The following is a 24153-nucleotide window of genomic DNA, read 5'->3' as shown; positions in this document are numbered from 1 at the left end:
TGGCTTCGTACCACTCCATGACATAATTTTAATAGTGGCACGAAGCTAGATTCGGTCAGAAGATCGTAGGTTCCTTGTGTTGCTTCAAGAAAGGAAGCAGGCGCTTCTGCAGACACTCCTTGAGGTAGATCTCATTGTTTACAGTCCCGGTAGTCACGAACAGCGCACTCCTTTTGCAACACAAGCAGGTTGCTTGTCAAATCAGGTATTTCTTGGCAAACTTCGAAAGTTTCTACTTCCTCTGGAATATCAAACTTGTGCTGAGCAGTGAAGAAAAGTAACCTCGAAAGCTGCCGAAAGTCCGCCTTGATGCAAGTCTCATCATCCATGATGAGAGAATGAGGCTTCGTCTGCATCTGCGTGTATAGTTTCCGGACCCGTAGCTTTACCACCGTATTTTACGGTTCGTCACGATTTGGAGCCATCTGCACTCTGTTTGTATGCTGTCCCTCCAGGTCCTTGGATCTCTCAACGAAAGACTAGGACAGATTCAATTTCAATTTATTAATTTACCTAGTAGCGTAAAGGCGAGCCTTTTTAATTTGCTACCTGCGCGTTACTTAGTTTTTCACATCAATTAACTTAACTAACAATAACCTTAACTAGTAACATAAATTTCAGCTCCAATATTCGAGACAACCCCGTTTAAAAACTTTTTCAGAAGTTGAGCGTTTAACAGCAGGAGGTATCGAGTTATAATTAATCACACCTCTAACAAACAGTGAATTGGATTCATGATTTTTTTTATTTTATTGGGATTCCGCGTAAATGCTTTCACAACACATTTGTGATCCTGATCCCTAGTAGAACATCCGTTCTGACCGCATTTCTCCTTCCGTTCGATGTTTAGAGTTTTGTAGTAACGTTTAATCATACGACTCACTGTTGACTGCACGATTCCGAGTTGTTTTCCGATGTCCCGATGAGAGTGTTTACGATTTTACAGTTGCTTGCACAAAATGATTTCAAGACGTTGTTTTTCGGGTGATTTTGCGGGACTTTTCCAATCTTCGAAAAACTGACAGTGTAAATAATATACTCCAAATTACTTCTACCCAAAATTATCAAGACGAATTACCCAATAAGTAGTCTGCTTAATGAACGAAATACCCAATGGGTAGTTTTCTACAGCGTTTTTCTCGTGACGCAATTTAATGTGGGACATCCTTCAGAGAACTCTAACAATGGTTCACATAAAAACTCTAGATTCATTTCAGCACAATATTATTTCGTTTTCACAAAAAAACACCTGTCTTGTTTTAAAATTAGGTAAAAAAAATCAAGTCGCAATGATTCTGTCTCATAGATGAAGCGAGATTTTTATGTTTTGACCGGTCCTGAACAAAAATGAGACCTCCTCTTCACAAAAGGGGGAGGATCATGTGAAGACAAATTGTTATTGTATCTTTTAGTATCGCTTACACTCTTGATATAATATTACACTCAGGGCCGGATTTAGACGGTGGGGGGCCCGGGGCAAATTTGTTTGTGAGGCCCTCTTTTCTAAAAACATTTAGAGGTAACGTTCTGAAAGGTGACGAGCAAAAAAAAAAGGTCGCCCAAGGACTAGGGGGGGCCCCTTGAATCGGGAGGCCCGGGGCATTTGCCCCCTTTGCCCCCCCCTCAAATCCGGGCCTGATTACACTAAATGCTTCTTTACGTGATTATTTTTTACGTGATTTTATTTTACACGATTTATTTTTTTACACGTGGCAGATAATTTATTCAAAACGACGCAATCTTTTTTTACACGATTTACACGATTTACAGTTAATTTAACGTCGAGATAACCCTATTTTAGTATTGTAGGGGAATTGGAGCAAAATCGTCATGTTGCTGACATTTTACGTTGATCAGACACCTATCAATCGATTTCTGAAACTTTTTCACTCAATATAAGACATAATTTGACTACCACTTTTAGATATTAGCGCATTACCATTATTGCTCATATACACTCGATATTATTTTGCTTTGTGAAATAAACTAAAATCATGCCAAAACCGTTACCGGTAATATACAATTGCTTTTGGTTCCTTCTATGAACTCTAATCATATTTCACAACGATACTTCATATGCTTTGTTAGTGTGGAGGAAAACTTTTCACATAAATATTCATTTAAGTTCAAATATTTGGCATTCTATGCACACAAGAGTGGAAGAGACAATGAGAGGCGAACGAAGTAACAACGCGTGCGTAAGACTTGCTCTACTCGAATTGCTAATTAACAAACCGAATATCTCTGAGCAAATTAAAACTAAACCTATCCTTCTACGGCTAGTCGGGATTGTTCGTTTCGCGTAAGAAAGCCACACCGACACCGTTTGTCGAACCGAATTTCATTAATGCAGCTAGTACTAACTTCAAAGAATCGTCACCGCAAACCAACAAAAAAAAAGAATTCAACTAGGATCGTTCGCGGAACGGCGAACCGCTGCTTTCTTGCAAATTTCATTAGCATTAATTTGCTGCATATACCGGCCGGCTGCCTGCCGCTCCTGCTGAAATAGCCACCCGACAGTGATAAGGGCATCCGATTACAGCGTTTCCTCCAGTTTGATAGTGGAAATCCAACAGAGCAAGCAACGCGGTTTTCGGAGCATTTTCAAGAATTTTCTTCTTGCATTTCTTCTCACCGGGTGATATTCACCCGGAGTGGCGCTGCGGTGTGCCTGCGTTTGCAGTTTGTGCCCTCTGGGGGTCAGTTTTCTTTCTTCTGCATTAACCTCTTACAGAACTGTAAAATATATTGCTCAATTAATGCTGATATTACAATGAATCATAGCTGTTTTCGACCTATTTAAATGTTTCTATTTACTTTATTTTGCAGCACTACCGGGGGTCGCTGAAATCACTCAACACCGGCATCGTGACGTTACTGAACTACGGTAAACATGTTCCACCTGCCGTTTCGCATGTAACACTGGCGCACGAAATTGGCCACAACTTTGGTTCACCGGTAAGTTTCGAACTTGCTCACAGGAAAACTATTGGGGATAAATCGTCGTGATGTTAACGGCGATGACAACGTTCAAAAGAGTCTAAATAAAACAACAAACTTCAGTTTACCAAACGTGCACTTTCTTAATGAGGTGAACATTTGTTTCCATTTCGAAGTACGGGACTGTCATCATTCAAGGTTTACCATACGTCGTGTAAACGAAATGTATCCAAATATGCTATTGAATGATGAATAATTGAATTCCGCATAAATTTTTCGAAGCAGAGGATATGTTTAGTGTAGAATCACTGAATTGTTAAAAAAAATGCATGTTAAGTGCGTTTATTTTAAAGTAAAACATTGGTGCTGAGCTAACGCAAAGTTAAATAGAGACAATTGGGTCCTAAAGCTTTACACGGGTTTTTGATTTTTATATATCAGCTGAAAGAGTGCAACTTTCTGAACAAAACGTGATTTTCAAAAAATGTTTATCGTTTTCCTTCGATTTTTAAATGGAGAATAAAAAATTGTTCGAAATGCCTCAAACGACAGTTCTCCCATATACCGTACATAGGCGAAATGTCATTTAAGACTCTTCGAGCAGTTTTTTTAACCTTAATTTAAAAATCGAAGGAAAACGATAAACATTTTTCAAAAATCAAGCCCAGAAAACGCGGCTTTTTCAAATGATATATAAAAACTGGTATAGCTTTAGGACTCAATTGGAGAAAATCTTTAACATTTGAAAAATTACCTTACGAAACAGCATCGGTATGTATCACTGATTGCAAGGAGGGGGAGCTCCGTAGCCGCAAGGTTGCAGAGTCCGCTTTGGTAAGCGGGTGGTCGTGGGTTCGAATCTTAGTAGAATCAGGCCATTGGTTGCCAAAGGACTTTAGCATGGGTTTATTCTCAGACTTTCCACCACGTACCCTTCCTTCAATCTGAATTCTACAGTACCCCTGTTTGACTCTCCTCCTAACAAAAATTAGTTCTTATTATAACCAGCGTTGCCAGGTCATTTTTTCAAAAATCTGGAAAAGGCAAAATAAAAATCTGGAAAAAAACTGGCAGTCATTTCGTGGGGGAAAATTTAATTTTTCGAATAAAAGTCTTGGGGTACGCAAATTTTGAGGTGACAAAATTGCAAAATTTCGCGCCAAAATTGAAGTGATGACCTTTTTGCGGAACAGAGAAAATAAAATCTGGATAAAATCTGGATCATCCACGAAAAATCTGGATACTTGGATATCAAAGCTGTCAACCTGGATACATGTTCAAAAATCTGGATAATCCAGCTAAATCTGGATACCTGGCAACGCTGATTATAACAAAACTGGTGTGAGTAACATATGAAAGTTCTCTCCAGGGAATTGTAATTAGGCGATATTGTTAGGATGGACAAAGGCTCGGTATAGTAGAGCAGTAAGCTTGAAACGGAAAGGTATAACTACACACAAGCACGGAATGATAAGCGTATCAACTTACTTCAAAAGTGATACTGCCAATAATATGAAGTGCGGAGTGCAAAAAACACCTAGAACACTATTCAGAACTAAAAATCTACTAATTACTCGTTTTGGTTGATTTTAATGTTTGCTTCTACTTATTTTTGCACTATGACTTGAAAAAAATACAGGGTGTTCAATAGGTACGAATACAACTTTTCATCGTTGTGTAGGTGTGCATATATATGTATACTGTGTATTAGCATCGTTGTCAGCTTTAGGGGCATCAAATTGCTGTCATTTGTTATTTGTTTACCGCGTACGATAAAGGAGAACCGCGACGTTGTAGTAAAGTAGTTTGCAAGAGGCGAGCGACCTGGAGACATATTCCGGCGGTTGAAATCCCACGGACTGAAGTGGCATTTTATCTATACCACCATTCGTCGTTACCGGGACGCAAGCTGCCATCAAGGTGGTGTTGGAGTGGGTTGGATGCTGGATGAGTCGATCGGGACTACCCAGACCATTATGACGAAGGAACTGGGATGGTAGCCGTTCAAGAAGTGCAAGGTTCACGAGGTACCGGAGGCAACAAAGAAGCAGTGGCGTCTAGCCAAACTGATACTTTCGCGATACGCAGGTCAGGAGTTCGTGTTTTCGGATAGGAAACTCATGTCTTGCAACAGCCTCACATTATCCAAAATGTTTGGCTGTGGCCCTGACGTTTGTCACCATTCTCCCTTCCCCCCTAAAAAATCTCACAATTCCAGAGCACCGCGGTTCTATGGTGCTGTATGCAAGTGTGATAAGCTACCATCCAATCAACGCCGCGTACTATAAAATCGAGATTTTGGAAAAGGTTGTGACCTCGGCACTTCAGGACCTCTACGGGGAAAATTATCACCTCTTTAAACAGGACGGCGCACTGATCCACAAGGCGCATATCGTCCAAGCGTGGTGTCGGATGAATTTGACCGGTTTTCTCAATTAGACTCTGTGGCCTCCCAGCTCCCCGTACCTCAATTCCCTGGACTTTTATGTATGGTCGTACATTAAGTGAGCACTATGAACCAACATGAGAAGCTCATTATCATGATCTAGGACAAGATGCCGATTAACGAAGTGTGTGACACGTACGATTCTTTTGAGAATCGTCTCTAGCTCGTCCTAGAGCACAAAGTAGGAGGCGTGATAATATCTCATAGAGATTCTCAATAAATATTGCCTCAACAAAAATTGACTTGAACGAGAATATCAAGTATTTTCATTTTTTTAAACATTTTTAAAGTGTCTTCGAACTTATTGAAGACCCTGTAGATGGTTGAGTGTAGATATTTTTACTGGAAACCAGTTGCCGACTTATAATTTTCGGGTTCGGATCGGATACACGAAATTGAAAGGAAAACGTTTTCGAGTTCGTTAAATTTTCTAAACCTGATTTTGAATAATTTCGAAAACGCATTTATAATGTTGATTACCGAGAGATTTGGATTTGGATTGGATTTGGATTTGATTTAGGTTGGATTTGGATTGGATTTTGATTAGATTCAGGTTAGATTTAGATAGGATTTGGATTTGGATTGGATTTAGATTTAAATTGGATTTAGATTGCATTCAATTTGGATTTAAATTGGGTTTGTTTTAATTTGAACTCAATATGGATTGGATTTAGGTTGGATTTAGATAAGATTTGGTTTGGATTTGTATTGGATTTAGATTGGATTGGATTTGGATTGGATTTGGATTTGGATTGGATTTGGATTGGATTTGGATTGGATTTGGATTGGATTTGGATTGGATTTGGATTGGATTTGGATTTGATATGGATTGGATTTGGATTGGATTTGGATTGGATTCAATTTGGATTTAAATTGGGTTTGTTTTAATTTTAACTCAATATGGATTGGATTTAGGTTGGATTTAGATAAGATTTGGTTTGGATTGGTATTGGATTTAGATTGGATTGGATTTGGATTGGATTTGGATTTGGATTGGATTTGGATTGGATTTAGATTGGATTAGGATTGGATTTGGATTGGATTTGGTTAGATTTGGTTGGATTTGGATTGGATTTGGATTTGGATTGGATTTGGACTGGATTTGGATTGGATTTGGAATGGATTTGGATTGGATTTGGATTGGATTTGGATTGGATTTGGATTGGATTTGGATTGGATTTGGATTGGATTTGGATTTGATTTGGATTGGTCTTGGATTGGATTTGGATTGGATTTGGAATGGATTTAGATTGGATTTGAATAGGATTTGGATGGGATTTGGATTTGGATTTGGATAGGATTTGGATTGGATTTGGATTGGATTTAGATTGGATTTGGATTAGATTTGGATTTGAATTGGTTTTGAATTGGATTTGAATTGGATTTGGATTTGATTTGGATTGGATTTGAAATCATTTAAAAACGCTTGACAAAAGACACGTAAAAATACAACTTTTCAGCCCCTTCTCTCTTCTGAACAACCACAAATTCGAAAATTCAGTATTACGGACTGTTCATTTTTCAAATTGACACTTTCGTTTAGCATCATCAATATTATTTTTCACCCAATCTGTAGACTTTTCTCACAAAATGAAGATTTATTATTCTACAAAAAGTGCTTACTGTAACACAAACAGTAAGTGGTACAGTTGCTCTTTCATACTGCTCCGCGGTTTTTTTTAGTGTTCTGTTTACTGTAGGCTGTAAGTGCTGATGCTGTTCCTCCGTTTGATATTTTAGACGGTTCCGACGCACTTTAATTTTTTTACCAATTTTTCGCACAGAGTCAGATTAATCGACCAGCCAAAGCATAACATATATCTTCACGATTTGTGGATTGGTAGTACCTCTTCATGGCCAATCTTTAAGAGTATCGTGTTCTTTAAACATGCTGATCCACAGCAAACTAAGACTTTTCTTAAAGTTAAGCATTATTTCTACAGGATAGTGATGTAATTTGGTAGGGGGGAGGGGGTTATAGTGTATATTGAACATAACCTATGTTACATATAGGGGGTGCTACGTAATTTGTGCATGACGCCTAAAGCTCGAAGGCAATGAAAGATTATAGTTTTCAACCTTTCCCTTGAATTTGTGTCTTTCTTTTACTCTAGTCTGAGCTCTAGGGCATGTTTTTTAACTTTTGTCGACGAGCTGTCAACACAGGTTTGCTCTGGAGCCCAAACAGGAAAAAAATTACAGCATTTTACAGATTATTCATTCGGTGTAACACGAAAACTAAGCTCTTCAGAATTTCCAGAGCATTTCCAAGGATAATCATTTCGTTAAAACACACCCGAAGCCGTTCAAAAAATTCAATGTTGTATTTATACCGAGGATCAGATAAATGTTTTGCGGTGAGCATTTAACGTAAAGGCATTCATGGTTACCCTACTGTAATACGTATGCTATTCATCGACATTCAAATTATTGAATGCCCTCACTGACAACGTCACCATAAAGGTTATGAGAATGAATTATTTCTTTCGATGTATATTTTTGCAAACATGGCTTTCATTGACAGTTTGTGTCAGTTACACATTTAATATGACAATAATTGCTGCCACCAACGCGCTCCGTCCTTGAATCTCCGAAAATCCCTGTCTGACAAGCAAAGCGGTTCGAGCTTTCAATTCCTGATTCCCATTTGCACGAATAAACCCCGTTTTCATAACAATATTAATGCTCAGTGAAAAGCATACAAATCCCTCAATTTGTTACACCGAATTTTCTTTTCTGCCGCTGTTCCCATACCGAATGAAAGACCGAGAGAGACAAAGCGGAAAACCCCGCATTTAATCCGTGTTAGTATTTCAATTCTGCAGTGCTCCCCTGCATTTGTTTAGTGTCCGGGGTAGCTAAAAATGTAGTCCGGCAAACACTTCCACATTACGTTCGGAATTGGGTTCAGGGGATGGACGAGTCTGTACGTGTTTGGATTTTTTTTGTTTACTCGTATCAGCAGTAAATTATTTTCAAATAAAACCCACGCTGAACATGGATTAAAATAAACACGAGACAGAAACCGCCGTTCGTCACTTCCACTTGCTTGCCCAGTATGAGCATCCTGTCTGTGGTTCGTTGATGGTGCTTTCTGGCTTTTACCCCGTGCGCTCTGTACTATGGACAATATTTCATTTCACTGTATACCTACACTCTGGTGTTGAGCCCCTTACGTGCCGACATGCGCCCAGGTAGGGTTGATGCAAATGGAAATAGTTTTTCACTGTCGTCAACACCGGCACCAGTTTCATTCGACTGCGGGTTAGACGACAAAGGCATCGGCGGGATGGGAGTCATTTATCTACTGCTGGGTACACTATTTTACCATTTCCTACTCCATAGAACTACCTTCCTCTCTTCTGGTTTCTTTACGGATTTTCCAACTCAATGTTACAGAATGGCGGAAACCAAATGGATAAAAGATAAGCAGGACACACTTCATAGCCGATCCAGCTATTGATGGATCAGCCTAGCCAAATTCACTGGTAGAGGGAGTTTTCAAAAGACTGTAATCACAGAGGAATACTACTCTCTCGTGGGCTTTTTGATAGCGTGAAATGCACGCACAAAAACATAGCATGGTAGAAAAAACACTGTTTTCATGAAGGAAATAAAAGCATTTCAAACTAATCAGTGTTAGGAGGGCCACTAAAACGACGCGCTAAAATTGCTTGAACCTGATGATGAATAATTAGTAATTTAGTGATTTTTTCCACAAATGTATAATGTTTTTTAGTACAAGTAGAATACGGAAAGAGTTTGTTTGTTCAGATTATTGGAAATTTTGGTTAAACACTGTTGCACAATACTGGGGTACAGTCAATAACAAGTAAAATGAGCATGCAACGTTGAAAAGGTAGGATTGCAAACAATGAAATTGCAATACGATACCCGATCAGAAAGACAAAACAAAAATGTAACAGAAGCTGTTAGTTTGTTATGAAAAAAACCTTTCAGGATTTGTTTTCAATTTGATCCCGTTAGGTGTTAAAATAACAGAAATTATAACAGAAATTATTCTACTAGTATCAAACCCATATCAAACTTTGTTACGAAAGGATCACCTTTCTAACAAAATAAGACAGCATATAGAACAGTATAATAACAACCATTGTTAGAATCAACAGCTTTTCATAGAGACGAAATAATTGTTAGAAGGTAATCGCTCCATTATTCATCTCAACAGCTAGCTGCACCTATACTCATCTTATTTCTCTCATTCGTCCGAATTATCGTGAAATTTCTACATAGTGAAGTGAATCTATTTGCTTCTCGATTTTGTCAAGTGGTTGAAAGTTTTACGTTGGAAATATGGTAAAATTTGACCGTAAATTGATCAAAAAGGTGTGATGAGATGAATACAGGTACTGAGATGAATATAGGAGCGATTACCCGACTTGTTTCAGAACAATTTCATTTCAGGATTTGTTTTTATTACTCATTCAGATTCAATTTTGTTATCAAAAGAAATGGGAAAATACAAAGTCGTATCAAAATATGTTATTTGAATCTCCCGTTGATAGAATATTGTATTTTTTTAGTTATGCTCTTCTGATCGGGTAACTAACAGTATAATTTTCATTTTGCGTGGTGAAAATTGAGAAAAACATTCTGGACTTCCGTAACGCAGACATCGATAAAGTAAACTAAACGATTCCATTGATTGGTGTTACATTCGAACGGGTATTCACAGGAGTACCTATAAAAGGATAATTCCGTTCCAGCAGGCTCGTAAAGCAAGTAGGTACCTATAAGCAATTGTGGGCAGATGCAAAAGTTGAAAAAGTTTATATTCATCTCTCCACTTTTTCACCCATCTAAGCGTTAACCTTCATGTATAGATATCATCTGAGAGATATCATTTTGTATCAAACAACTACTCTACCAGACTACCTTTGACAATATACGTTCACAATTGCGTGTTTTATTGCATCGGCAACAATGTGATCCCGTGCGGAATAAAACAACAAAGTTCTAGCGCCGGCAAGAAGGTCCTCGATTTCTCGAACAAACTCTATTATCACCATCATCAACAAGCGATGAGGTGTCTGCTCGCCGTCGAGGCAGCATTGTCAGGTGTATTCGAAGTACGGAATGTAATAAAATATGTTTCATTTTATTTCTTATCGCATGAGAAGGCCACCACTCGGCAACTGCCATTCATTACACCGTACCGACTTTGTTGCTTACGAATGGAATAGAAAGAACATTCAAGAAATGGTGACTTATTTGTGATGAGTTTTAGTTGAATTCAATCGCTAACTGTTCATTGTTTAAAATACTTTATAACAGGCCACTGTTTTTTTAAGTTTTTTCGGTGAATTTCCGTAGAATGTAACCTGTGAGAACATTCCGCTTAAAAAAACTTTGAATAAAAAACATAGAGTTACAAAAATCAAAAACAGATCAAAACGAATTTCGGCATTTTTACAGCATTTTCCAAAGTATTCAGCCAACTAGCATTTTTCCGCATGGCTTGAACCCACGACTGACACTAACAACATCACTTTGCGATTTCTTTAACTCGCGTATCGATAACAAAGACAATGTCTGGAGTGACTTTATTATATTACTGTATCATAAAGGCAAAAGTTGCACGTTCTTATATTTATAATCCTGATTGGTGTAGCAATTTGTTACTGCTGCTGAACAGCTTCTCGAAAACCAGGAGGGCGAAACAGCAATGGATCACGTCACGTCGGAGAGAACAAAACAACTATAAACGTTCTATAATAAAAAGCATAGCACACAAACTCTTGCAAAATGGCGAATGATTCAGTAAGGAGGTGGTCAGCTGGAAATTTATTACAATCATTATTGAACCATAAATTGCCAGCTACACCAGCTATACCGGCATTACTCTTTCTCTAACATCCAGCTCTACCGGCATTACTCTTTCTGGAAGTTCGTCTGATGCTTCACAGTCTCTGTTACAATGCTTTATTATTGGCCAAGTGAAAGTACACGACGCAAAGTTCATAATATGTAGGCGAGATCTCTTACGAATAAATTATATTTGAAATTTTCATGTCTAATTCTCTATTGATACTCACCGCGATTACTAACACGGCAATCATGTTGTTCGTGAGGTGCGTGTTGTTATAATTAAATTGATAAAAGTGTCGTAAAGTTAAATTACAGTGGTGAAAAAATAATAGGTGTGAGCATTGCTTATAAAGTCATCTGCATTCTAACCTATCTTGTATAAGGCATATTTGAACGCTATATGTGTGTGTGAAATTGCTTACATTAAAGGCAATGCATAGGAAAATGCTGTCTGCCAAATTTTCACCGAGATTATTAGTGCGTTCTTTATTATATGAATTCATTTTAATATACCGGTATACACTGCGGAATTGATTTTATGACCAGTATTGATAAAAACAGACAGCATTTTCAAACCGTTGGACGCTACTAAGCCAAACATCATTACACCAGCCGGATGTTTGGTTTGGAAATTATACCTTACTTTCTGGGGAACATCCTCAACTTTCTTCGGTGAAATAAACCGACCTGAGTGGCTGTTGGACACAGCATCGATGCTTAACAGCTTTTCGCAGGAGAACAGGATTATCAGTCTCTCGTAGGTCATTTATCCGCTCCGTGATCAAGTAGCGTTTCCCCAAGCCCTGAAAGATGCGTGCAAGTATTCTTTGATAATTTTTCGCATGGATTTCTGCCTTCCCGTAAAGACTTTTTGATGCGACAAACTGCGACCAAATGACATCCAGCCTCTTCTTCTAATTTTTTTTCGTAATTATTTGCGATTCTTTCGCAGCACTTAAAAGTAAATGTAAGCAAATACACTGTCCAACAAAACAGGTCATTAGATACACAAACTAACACAATACTAACGTTTGAACATTTCGCATTTTTCCTGCCGCACACTGTAGACTTTCACAACACAGCTTCACGCTAACGATTTCAACGGACAGTGCATCACTCCATAATCCCGAACCCAAATTAAGTAATTTTTACTGAAATCCAACATTAAAAACAATGCACCTCAATTTCATCTTTGCTTCGTTTGCTGAATGTTCTGCATTTGTCGTCAACTGGCGTGCACCGCTGCTGTCAAAATATAATGTGGTTGATGTCAATTCATTCAGTGTGCGGAAAAAACAACGGTGTCGAGAGAAATTTATATTAAAAAAAAACTAGCTGATTCGGCAAACTACGTCCCGCTCATTTCAAATTGATTGAATACCCGTATTGGATGGTATTCGGTCATTTTCAGCAGATTTCCCGAAACAAAAAGTCGTCCACTTGGATTTCAAAATGGCATGTGGTGTCAATTTGTGGCCTCTAAGCATCAATCTGATACCGTAAATAACGCATGCGTTAGAAAAATGGACGTTTTTTCGGATGGTGGTAAAAAAGTAACTAAGACAGATAATTAAGTTTGGTAAATTTTATATGGAAGGAAATTTTGCTAGCTTACTCGCAATTCTACGCCCTTGCGTGCGGCTTTCCAGCAGTTAACCGCAACATTCGCCATGGCGGACGAAACATACGTGTATTCTGAGTTCTTTTTTCGTTTTATTATCAATTCCTTCTCAGTTTTCGCGACAAAATTGTTGGAATAGATCTTACGCTTCAGAAATCCTTGATAAAGCGCGATTTGGGGATGTGGGCGGGTTCACCAACTTGGGGACCACATCGGTATTCAGCCACTCCATCTCCTCCAGCGATCGCTTCGAGTAGTGGACCGACACCAGATCTGGCCAGAACACCGCTTCTTCGCCCTTATAGTATTTCTTGATTAACAACGCAGCTTCCGGCAGGCACTACGTACTATAAATTTCCTCGTTCACGGCCAGTTCGTAGCGAAAGAAGAGCAGCTTTGATATCCTCTTCTTGCTGATTGTAAGCCACAGTAGCTCCTTATTGGGGAGCTTGGTTTGTGAAACAAACTTCACCTCAGTGCTCACTTCCTTTGTGGGAGAACCAAAATACGAAGTAGGTACCCTGCCAGCCGTTGCCATCCAGGGTGCGATAGGTTTCATCACCATCACCACCGCCACGTCGTGATTCGCCGGGAAAATCGACTTGACCATCCTAATCAGGCGCTGTCACTGCGTCATTGCCTGCACCTCTGAGACTAGTGGACGGAACTGGTACTTCCTGACATGTATGTCCATGTTCGCCAGGTATATTTTCACTGTTTGGCCAGTTGCATCGACCTCCCGGCCAAGCGCACGCAGCGATGTAGCCACTTTTGCCTCGGTCTTCCTCTGCAGCATCCTTTGGAGTCGTCGGCAGTCCAGAATCCGGTTTTCTTTTAATGCTCTGATTGTTGTCCAAAAGTACCAAAATGTTGTAGATGCCGGAACGGATGTATCCGGTGTCCACGAACTGCCGCACGATATACATTTTAAACGCGACGTGGTACCATTCTTCGAACGCGCACACTTCTGAACGTAGCAGCCACACTGTTGCGCCATCACGGTTAGAGTTCAAGAGTTGTTAATTTTTTTCTGCTGACTCATGGATCAATATGATTGATGAGGCATGCGTAGTTTCGTCAGTTCGTCTAAAGATAAATCCTTGAAAAATCGGCAATTTTTATCCATTTTTTTATTGCAAACGTTACCCATATTGAGTGGTATTCAGTCATTTTTGCACCGAGTGGAGGTCAGGATAGGAGTGGTTGGTTAAGAGGCTAAGGACCACATGTGGGGTTTATTTTATTCCAGTAGGCGCACTTGGCACCGATGGTACGCATTATCCAGCCGTTCGGCCAGCCTTATATTGAATGGTATTTGGAAGAAACCGAGGTCGCCGCCTTAGAATTAAAAATGGTGTCTGAGGTCGATTTTTGGCTTTAATGCGTCATTACGATTCCGAAAATGCCCATATTTAGTAGTAATTTGTCACTTTCGGATGTTGATTATATTTGCTTGAATCATTCCATGAAAATAGTTTTTGCTTCCAAAAACCACCACATGCAAAATTTGGTTCCATTTACTTGATTAGTTCTTGAGTTGGGCAGAAATTTGTGTTTCATTTGTACGGGCCCCTTCCTTCCAGAATAGAAAGGGGTCTCTTTTTTTTGTAGTATGGTACATTGATATGAGAAGAAGCACCTTGCAAAATATTCGCTTCGTAGGTTATTCCTAACCCCTGAAATTCTATTTCACCATTCCCTTACTCTATTATTATTCTTTTTTTTTCTCAGTTTGCTGTTCGGTGGAGGGAGATGGTAGATATTTTGAAATGCTTCCTCGGCCATCGGATGGACTTCGGTGACACATTAAACGAGTATCATACTTATTTTTGTAAAATGGGAGTTAAGTCTTATAAAATTCGAAAAGTCAACTTTAATCGTACTTCAAAACCCATGTGAAGTTTTACCACTGAACGGAAATTTAAGTAATTTGACGGACCTTTACTGAATTCTTTTTGCAAAATGCTAAAAATTCGGCAAAATATAGTTGAAGAATGATATTTCACATTACTGAAACGTTCAGTAATATTTCATGGTCAAATGTTTACTGAATTACAGCAGAAAAAATTAAGTAGAGCATGATTAAAATTACTGTGACGAAATTCTTACTCAAGAAGAGGTGGCAATTGAATAATAATCAATTGCATGGACTGTCCTACTATAACATACTATTGAATCGAATCGATAACTATCTACTATAAAATTCTTTTAAATCGAATTAATTGCTACTGATCAGAAGGTACATTTTATTATAAATATAGATTATTTCAAATTTAACGGATTTTTTTTAACTAAAAAAAGTACCTTATTACGACGGAAATCACCTCTTCATGGCGTAATAATAAAATTTAAATCACCGAAACATAAATAATCATACTTCATCAACCTCCTGTAAAATACTGCCTCAACTTGATATCACATATCAGTTACTGAACGTTTCAAACCAAACTGAACATTGACAGTTTTCATTATTGTTCCAGCATCAATTTCTTTCCCTTTCCCCAACACCTATCAGTAGCTTCAACTCATGCATAAATGAGAGACTATTTCAGAATTCTAATTCATTTATGACATTCTATTGTCCAAACGCGCTCCCACACTATTCCCTCTATCGAACAAATTCAACATTTACGCGATATGCCTCAGCCCACATGCGAGCTCGACCATCGTCCGTTATGTTCCCTACGGGAACTGACATCGAACGCCCGATTCGTACAGCCTGCAGTGAGTTATTTATTCACTATGGCTAGCAGCGTCACTTGTTTTTAGCCGACGGTTGCATTGGTATTGATCCACCGAACATTCATCAATGTTCCGCACCTGCTACGCGGTAGAAGCCCGCGGGCTACGTAAACGCATCGGAACACTGGCTACAGCCTATCAATTCCAACTAATGATTATGCAATTATTAAAAAGTTACACCTTCCTGTTAATTTTATTTTCGAATGCAGCACGATCCGGAACAGTGCACGCCAGGTGGCGAGGATGGAAACTTTATCATGTTTGCCCGTGCTACGTCCGGCGACAAGCGCAATAACAACCGTTTCAGTCCCTGTTCACTTAAAGCGATAGAACCAGTGCTGAATGCCAAAGCACGTAGTGCCAAAGGATGTTTCACTGGTAAGTATAAATTCATCCACAAAAACGGTTACCTGGAATACTAATGGCCTTGTATCTCTTTCTAGAACCCCAAGCTTCCATTTGTGGGAATGGTGTTGTTGAGCCTGGTGAACAGTGCGATTGCGGTTGGGAAGAAGATTGCAAGGATTCGTGCTGCTACCCGATGTCCCGACACACTCGGTTCGACCAGAAACCGTGCACATTAACTCCGAAGTAAGACAACCTCTATTGGACTGAAATAGTAAGTTCAAGTTATTGTTTCGCTTTTGTTTTTTAGATCGCAATGTAGTCCCTCGCAAGGCCCTTGCTGTACTTTGGAGTGCACTCTGAAACTAGGCGATAAATGCCGTGATGACAATGGCTGCCGAGACCCAGCGTATTGCGATGGTACTATGCCGCGATGCCCTTCGTCAATCAATAAACCGAATAAAACGATCTGCAACAAAGAGTACGTCTGCTACATGGGCGAATGCACAGGATCAATTTGCCTTGCTTACGGATTGGAATCATGTCAGTGTACCGTTGGACCACACGATCCTGCTATTCGAGCCTGCGAACTATGCTGTAAGCTTCCTGGTGAAGAAAAACCATGCCTTAGCTCTTTCGAATGGAACGATCCACCGTTTGATGTTCCGGATATGTACGCAAAACCGGGAACTCCCTGCAATGACTACAACGGATACTGCGATGTATCGCAAAAGTGCCGTGAGGTAGATCCTTCTGGACCGCTTGCTACTTTGCGAAAGCTGTTTTTTTCTGAAGACAGTATTGCCATCTTCAAGAAATGGGTTTTATCCAACTGGTATGCAGTGGCACTGATAATTATCTTCGTACTAGCATTACTGGTAAGTATATCAGCACCGAAACAAGCTATCACTTTTCATGTATTTATGTTTCACCAATGGGGCGATCTCGCAGAAAATGCGCCATTCGATGCGAACATGACAGGACATTTCAGTGGATGTCGAAAGTGATCGTGAGGGTGATTCCCCCGAATCCGTTTGACTGATTTGGCAGAACTAAGCTCTTGTTGTACTACGCTAGTTAAAATGTTCGCACCACGACCTGCTATATATTTGCTCCCCGTTTTTCGACGCCTTCGTAAGCATTAAAATAACAAATATTTTCGTTTTTATTCACAGATATTGAGTGCGAAGCTACTGGGCAAACGGACAAACTTGAAGCTCAAAACGGTCACCATCATACACAGTGCAACGACGGAGACGGTACGGCTTCCGGAGGACAACAACGGTGTAATAGTACACACAGCTGTCCGCACCAAAGTACCCCTAAAGAAGAAAGTACGCGGCGAACGTTTGAAGTCGAAAACGGCTCCCCTGCCACCAGGTGCACAGCAGAAACCACAACAACAACCATTGATCCCGAAACAACTGCTGGCAACAGCTTCCGGTCCAGGAGGAGCAGTAACCACCACCGCGACAGCAGTCGGAAACACAACGACAGCACTACCATCCAGCTCCAAGGACCGATTCCATCTATCCAGATCGTCAACGAACAATCCGGCCACGGTTGTCATTAAACAGGTGAAACGTCATGTTGGCAAAACCACTACCACCAACGCCAACACTGACAGTCCCCGCAAGCTGATCAAGAAAAAGAAAAAACGCTCCAGTGCTACCCCCGGGGGTCCATCGGACGAATCACCAGTAAAAGAGTCCGCTTCGAAACAGAAAAAGAAAAAGACTAAGTCAAAACACAAGGAAGTGATTGACTATTCGAGTAGAAGCGATTCCCACAACCACAGTAACACATTTGGTAAAGTCCATCAGTGGCTTCTAGAATCACCGATTGTGACTAGTGCTGCTCAGTTTGAGCACGCTTCCAAGGTAAGCAACATTATTAATAAAAGTCAATCGACGCCAGAGCATTTGACTACAAAAACCGCCTCCGCGACTGTCGGAGTCCAGCAGCAACAGCGATCCCCGAAGAAAACACGCGTCAAGACCAAATCTGTTGGAAACCTGAACGAAAAAGTTCGCCTACAAGTAGTCTACAAACCACCATTCAAATTCAGCCTAAAGTTATCGAAAAATGATACGTCAGTCAAAACGCATATTGTGCCAGGCCCGATGGGTAAACGAAAAGGTCGGATGGTTGATCGAAAACGAGTTGCAGCTGCCATTCAGTCCGAGTCGTTCCGGGGAAGAACTGCTCTCCTAGTGCGGCCAGCTCCAGAGGAAACTGTTCCCATCGTTAACAGTTCCCTCTCAGAACCCAATTATGAAACTTTGAACCCACGCAATATGGAACCCTCGGAAGCACACATGTATGAAAACCTTAGCTTCAATGCCGGTGCTGGATCTGTCCCGAGCGAACTGCCAAACTCAGTGCCTCCTGCTCCCCCTCCTACTATTAATACAGCAACATTCCGTATCAATCGTAGTGCAAGTGGTAGCAATATAATGTCATCAAAAACACACCTCCGAAATCCATCGATCACTTCAATGGGCTTACGTACCAGTGTGACCAATTTGACCTCTGAGGTATACAAAAGTAATAGCAACAGCCGAGAGCGTGACAAACATCACCACCGATCATACGGAGGAACTGTCGGGGGCGAAAGTACTGAAAGCCTGATACGTTCGAGTACTACCAATCTAGCTAAACTAGGTTGCAATAAACGAAACAGTTTCGCCGAAAAACGACGGTCGAGCTACACCAGCCTTCACCAGCGACATTCTGGTTCGGCATCGAACCTACATTCACTGAAGCGCTATTCTGGCTCCTCTGGTCAATTTCTTAACCAAGAATCCTGTGAACCCTCTCTTGGACGGCGTCACAGCACCAACATTAAGCCAGTAGATAATAATACCAACAGTATGAAAAAGCAGAAAATTGCTCGAACCTCCAGCAGCAGTAACCTTCCCGCACCCAATACCGGAAACGCAGCTCAGCGGCGCAGTAGCATAGGTCACGGTAGCAGTAACAATAGAATAGCTCATAGTTCCGGTTCTGCCAGCCAGAAACATCTCTCCCGGCAAACATCACTGAACATCACACAGAAATCGATGACAACCGCAATAGCGGAACGGCGACCCCATACCTCCTCTTGCGAAGATCGAGGAGGGAGCTTCGAGTGGCCTATAGTCAGAAAGTGTGACAACGATACCGACGATCAGTTACCATCTGATTTGGAGGTTATGGTCTCGGATGCCGAAACCCTCGACAGATAACCTAGAGCCGGCAAGTTCTGTATACATAGATAGAAGGATTGATTTTTCTCCAATAATAAAGGGGAATCTTCGTGTTCATATCAATTTTAACCTGACATTTTTTGTTTAGTTTCAATTATTGTCCTCTAGCAGCATTTAAAAAATATTAGGGGGGGCGAATATGTTTGTCAAGTGCCAAGTAAGGAGTACGCCACTGCAAAGACTATTTATCGAAAACAAGCCCACACATACCTACACTTCAATCACATTCCAAAAACTATCGCATCTTTTTGCTGGAATACTGTATAGCTAAATTTCGATCAATCAAAAGTTGTTGAGGAAACAAACAATGACTACAGGAGACACAGAAGCACAGATTATTCTGACCGAATGAACGCATATCAGCGAACAGTAGAACCGCAGATTAAGAAAATTAGTGAAAGTTTCAGTGACTGAGACGTTTTTTGACGACATGAAAACGTTCAACCATAACTATACTCTCTTTTGGTTCTTAGAAGTTCACACATCATCTCAACTGATTTGTCAGAGTTGCAGTTTTCAGCCTCTTCAGATGGATTCAATATACAAATATTAGTGCTTGTGTAGATTTGGAACCCATTTTGAACCGTTTTGAATATATCATTCCAAATAAATATTCAAATACTCACGTGAAAAAATTGAGCTATATGGTCCAAATTCGTACCGGCTCAAATATTGGTATATCGGGCTCTTCTGTTACAAGAATCAAATTTCTGCTCTCTATGCTTTCATTATCACGACTATTAGTCAAAAGCACTGCCTTACAATCAAATGTTATGCAACAGAATACTGAAATAATAATATTCTCCTAGCACGGTCGAAAGAATGTTGTCCAAACGTAAACATCACATTGCTATTCAACCATACCCAAGAGTAAAGTGATCCACAACAGAATCATGCTATTGAACGATACTGCTGCAACCAGTCTCCTTATTTGCACAGCAATTTCATTCACTCCACGACTCATCATAACATTTCTCAAATAAAATGCAACCAAAATGGAAAGTAACAAACGAAAACCTGCCAAAATTTTAAAATTGTTTTTATTTGTGCGTAGAATTGCAAACGAATGATCATCGAAATTTCTCGGAGAGGAGTAAGAATTTTATGTCAGCATTTGAGAACTAAATAAATAACTAGAAACGATACAAACAGATCGCAGACAAAAGCTAGGATAAATGAATTACTCACGAAACAAATTGATAACACACTAGAAATAATCCTGTAAATAGTAAACGTTTAGCTATGTTACGGTGAAAGGCAACAGAAGCTTTCGTTGTGAATGAAACTCAAAACAAAATCCAGAAAAACTAATCGTAAACCTAACAGTTGAAGGAAAGATTTACTTTTATACATAAATTATATTTAAAATTAAGACTACCTAAGAGATACTACAAAAAACAGAAGAAACCTAATTCAAATAAGTTGAATGTGATTCTAATCTTATAATAAATCAAATTTATGATGAAGAGGCAAACTATGTAAAGTGAAAGGTTTTATTTTTACACCAAGAGATCAGCTATATATTTACGTAACTGTAACTAACGAACTCCACGTTAAACTCATTTAACTTGCAGATAACCGCTGCCGACAGTGCGACGCGACTTAACTTAACTTAGTTATCCTTTGCGACCAAAATATTTCTTTCTCCTTCACATTTGGAGTTCAATAACATGAGAGACAAAGATTTTCTACGAAACAGAAAAGCTTCCAAGTAAAACAAACGCAAATTCAATAAATTTCTGTCAGCCTAACCCGACACCTAAGAGTAAAAAGAAATAATTCCAATTCTCTTATTTTTATATACACATCCGCATTTGCGCAAGGGAATATACAAGAATAGAGCACAGTTTTTATGCCTTTTCCAGACTTCGAAACAAGCACTGCATCCTCCGCACACCACTGCAGTAAAGCATAATTCCTAACACAATGTTGCTAAATCTGTGAAAGCGACGGAACAATTACGATGGCAGATACTTAAGTATTACACAATCGATAGCCAAAAGAAGAACGCAGACGGATATGAAATATGAACCATCACTTCAATGCAATTATTTTATGTGACCGACAAGAGATTTTATAAAGGCATTCCTACACTACACGAAACTAATTGTAATATTTTCTATGCCAATGTTGATATCAAGAAATAAACATACAATCGAGCGCATTTTCCCTCTTCATGGACGTGTTGCGAAGTACGCTTGATGTAAATATTTAGATAACAGAAAAAAAAACGGATGAAAAACAAATGAAAGCAAACATTGTACCGTACAAAAATTAAATAACAGCAACAATCCGAAACCAAGAAAAGTAATTTTTTTTTTCAGTAAATAATTTCCATCTCTAAGCCCTTCGAGGAGCACAAGTCTTGGTCGTTTTAATATCTACACTAGTTGTAACCGCGTCGAGCAAACAGCAACTCTTTTTTTGGATAGTAGAAACCGACAATTGAAACAACAAATTGCTATTGTAAACTAATAACAATCGGTCAGTGAAGTGAACGTAAATGGAATTAAGAAAACGAAAAGTGAATAAAATTTAAAAAAAAAAATCAAAATGTGGCTTTCTTTTGAACCAAAGCAACAACATACATACAGAGACGAAAACACTTTAACAAAAATGTCACAGAATAATTCCAATCTGATTTCTAATTCAAAATCAAATAAATATTTACGTATTTGTACGCGACGGGGTATTCGGGAGCTCACGAATTGGATTTCTTGTAATTTTTGAAACTTTCACCCGATTGCGATAGCACTACAAGATTCAGCAACTCAACCCTCTAGTGCCCAGTACCGTTCAAAAACGGGACACATGGGAAGATTAATGTTTAAAAATAGTTTCTAGCCGAAGCCTACAAACGATTAATCATTGCTTTGATAAACCTTCCTCAATCTTTACAATACTTAGCATTTAATAAAATTTTATGTATAGTACAGTGTGATTTTTGGCAATAAGGTCGTGAAATTTGTAATTTTGCAGGCCACACACCGTTCGAAATCGAGAAGGTCCTTTCCAGTGGCGCGGCACTGCCAATGAGGCACAAAATTTACTTAGTGATTTTTATTTCAAGCAGTAAATTTGGAGTTGACGGTTGAAAAATGTACTAACTGGAAAAATAGTTAATTAGAAATTTTCGATCACCTGCTGGACTATATTTTTCGAAAATTTCTAAATAACTATTTCCTCAGTTAGTACCTACATTTTTCAATCGTCAACTCCACATTTACAGCTTGAAATAGAAATAAAAATAGCTTGACCTGCATGATATTCATTATAACGTCTGGTCAGCCTAGCACTAGAGGTTTTTATTCTTCATCTATCATTTAGTTGACACGGCACAAATACAAATTAATGTTTAATGGCGCCAATTATATCTTGTGTCTTACTCTTTGAAGTATTTTAATAACTAAAAGCAAATTTTTTATCCTCCTTGCCGACTACGAGCTGAAATTAAATCTAACTTAAAGCTAGAATGTTTTTGTTGTTTAACGGGTTCCATTGCCATAGGTAAGCAGCATATGCAATATGTTCCGCTGCTGGGCCAAGATTATACGGACTGGCATATCGAGATGTGTCCCTCGGGCCCTGAGAGTATCGTGCGGGTCTGGTTGCTGGTTCCGGATCCGGGGGCTCAACGTGTTCTTGTCGTTTGGTTGGATGTAGGCGGAAGGGGATAGGACTAATCTGAGGCATGGATGAATTTCAGGAAAACGTATATAAGGGACATGTAGAGTAGGTCACGGCTCGCCAAGGCATCACGAACAAGAACAGCCGGCTGCCTACCTTCGGCCTGAAGAGAAGCTATCAATTTGGGCCTGGCGTTACGGTGTACAGGGCATGACCAAACAACGTGCTCTATGTCATGATGACCTTCACCACAGGCACCGATACCACTTTCCCCGAGCCCAACACGACGGAGATGCGCGTCAAATCTATAGTGATTGGACATAAGCCGGGACATCACGCAAATGAAATCCCGACCTACATCCAACCCGTGGAAAGCTGAATACCATCCAACATGGGTGTTTGCGGTACCGGAGAGATTTTATTTTGTAAGACTCATCTCATCTGAAAAACAAAGCCTCGGTTCATCATTTCGTTTCGGAACAGGACCTTCTGTTTATTATCCAGCTTTCCACGAGCGGTAATGGCGGATAGTGCACGCAGCCCGCTTTGACGTTTTCTGTAGGTCGGGTAATTTTCAATCGCAGTTACGGAGTGAAATACATAAAAATTTTGCAACGTAGCATAGCAACTTTAATAAACAGTTTTGTCTATTTTGATCTGCGCATTCGCGCGACGAAATTTAAATAACAACACGCCCATTGTTTGTTGAAGTTGCTATGCTACGTTACGACGTTGTTATATTCTCTACTTCGTTACTACGATTGAAAATTCCCTGACCTACAGAAATCGTCAAAATAGGCTGCGTGCACTGTCCGCCGTTACTGCTCGTGGGAAGCTGGATACTTAAAGTCAGCTCATTTCTTTGATGCCATCTGGCAAAAATAACAAATACAGTTCAAATTCGCTGGTTGAGTTTTTAATACTTGGGCCGCTTGTAAGTTGGGACTCCGCTGGTTAGGGGACAACCAGATGCTTGAACGGCAAATAACGTGTATCTTGCAAAATTACTTAAAAAATATTTATTTGACTAAGTTAAAGTAATATTCATTTAGAATTCATGACACATAACAAAAGCCGATGAAAAATAACAAATATTCATGAGAAATAACAAGGTTTAGAAAGAAACTATACGTTGAACGCTTGTTTCGTTGTTGGGTCCTCATCAATTACATATGCCTGAACTTTGCTTCTTCGATGATCTTTATTGATCTTATCAATGGAAAAGTTATGTGTTTTCGCTTGGAACATAATGGCCAATCCCTTCTCAGAATGAAAAGGGATGGAAATAATATCGCATTGCAACTATCAAGATTATCATGGTTAGCAAATGTAAAATACTGTTTCAAAAACAT

At 39.5% G+C, this 24153-nt stretch overlaps 1 protein-coding gene across 1 annotated transcript in view; it reads left to right on the top strand.

Moving 5' to 3' along the window:
* The window catches only part of LOC129718886 (uncharacterized), a 380634-nt gene extending 359153 nt beyond the window's left edge, over nucleotides 1–21481 (top strand). The window contains exons 9-13 of the mRNA XM_055670083.1: nucleotides 2833–2961; nucleotides 15791–15959; nucleotides 16025–16172; nucleotides 16237–16804; nucleotides 17102–21481. Coding sequence (XP_055526058.1) covers nucleotides 2833–2961; nucleotides 15791–15959; nucleotides 16025–16172; nucleotides 16237–16804; nucleotides 17102–19153 — 3066 coding nt within the window. The 3' untranslated portion in view covers nucleotides 19154–21481. The remainder of the gene's footprint in view (nucleotides 1–2832; nucleotides 2962–15790; nucleotides 15960–16024; nucleotides 16173–16236; nucleotides 16805–17101) is intronic.
* The last annotated feature ends 2672 nt before the right edge of the window (nucleotides 21482–24153 follow it).

This window comes from Wyeomyia smithii, chromosome 1, assembly GCF_029784165.1.
Source record: "Wyeomyia smithii strain HCP4-BCI-WySm-NY-G18 chromosome 1, ASM2978416v1, whole genome shotgun sequence".
NCBI lineage: Eukaryota > Metazoa > Arthropoda > Insecta > Diptera > Culicidae > Wyeomyia > Wyeomyia smithii.
The sequence above is the reverse complement of the archived record's forward strand: the minus strand, read 5'-3'. Positions and strand labels throughout refer to the sequence as shown.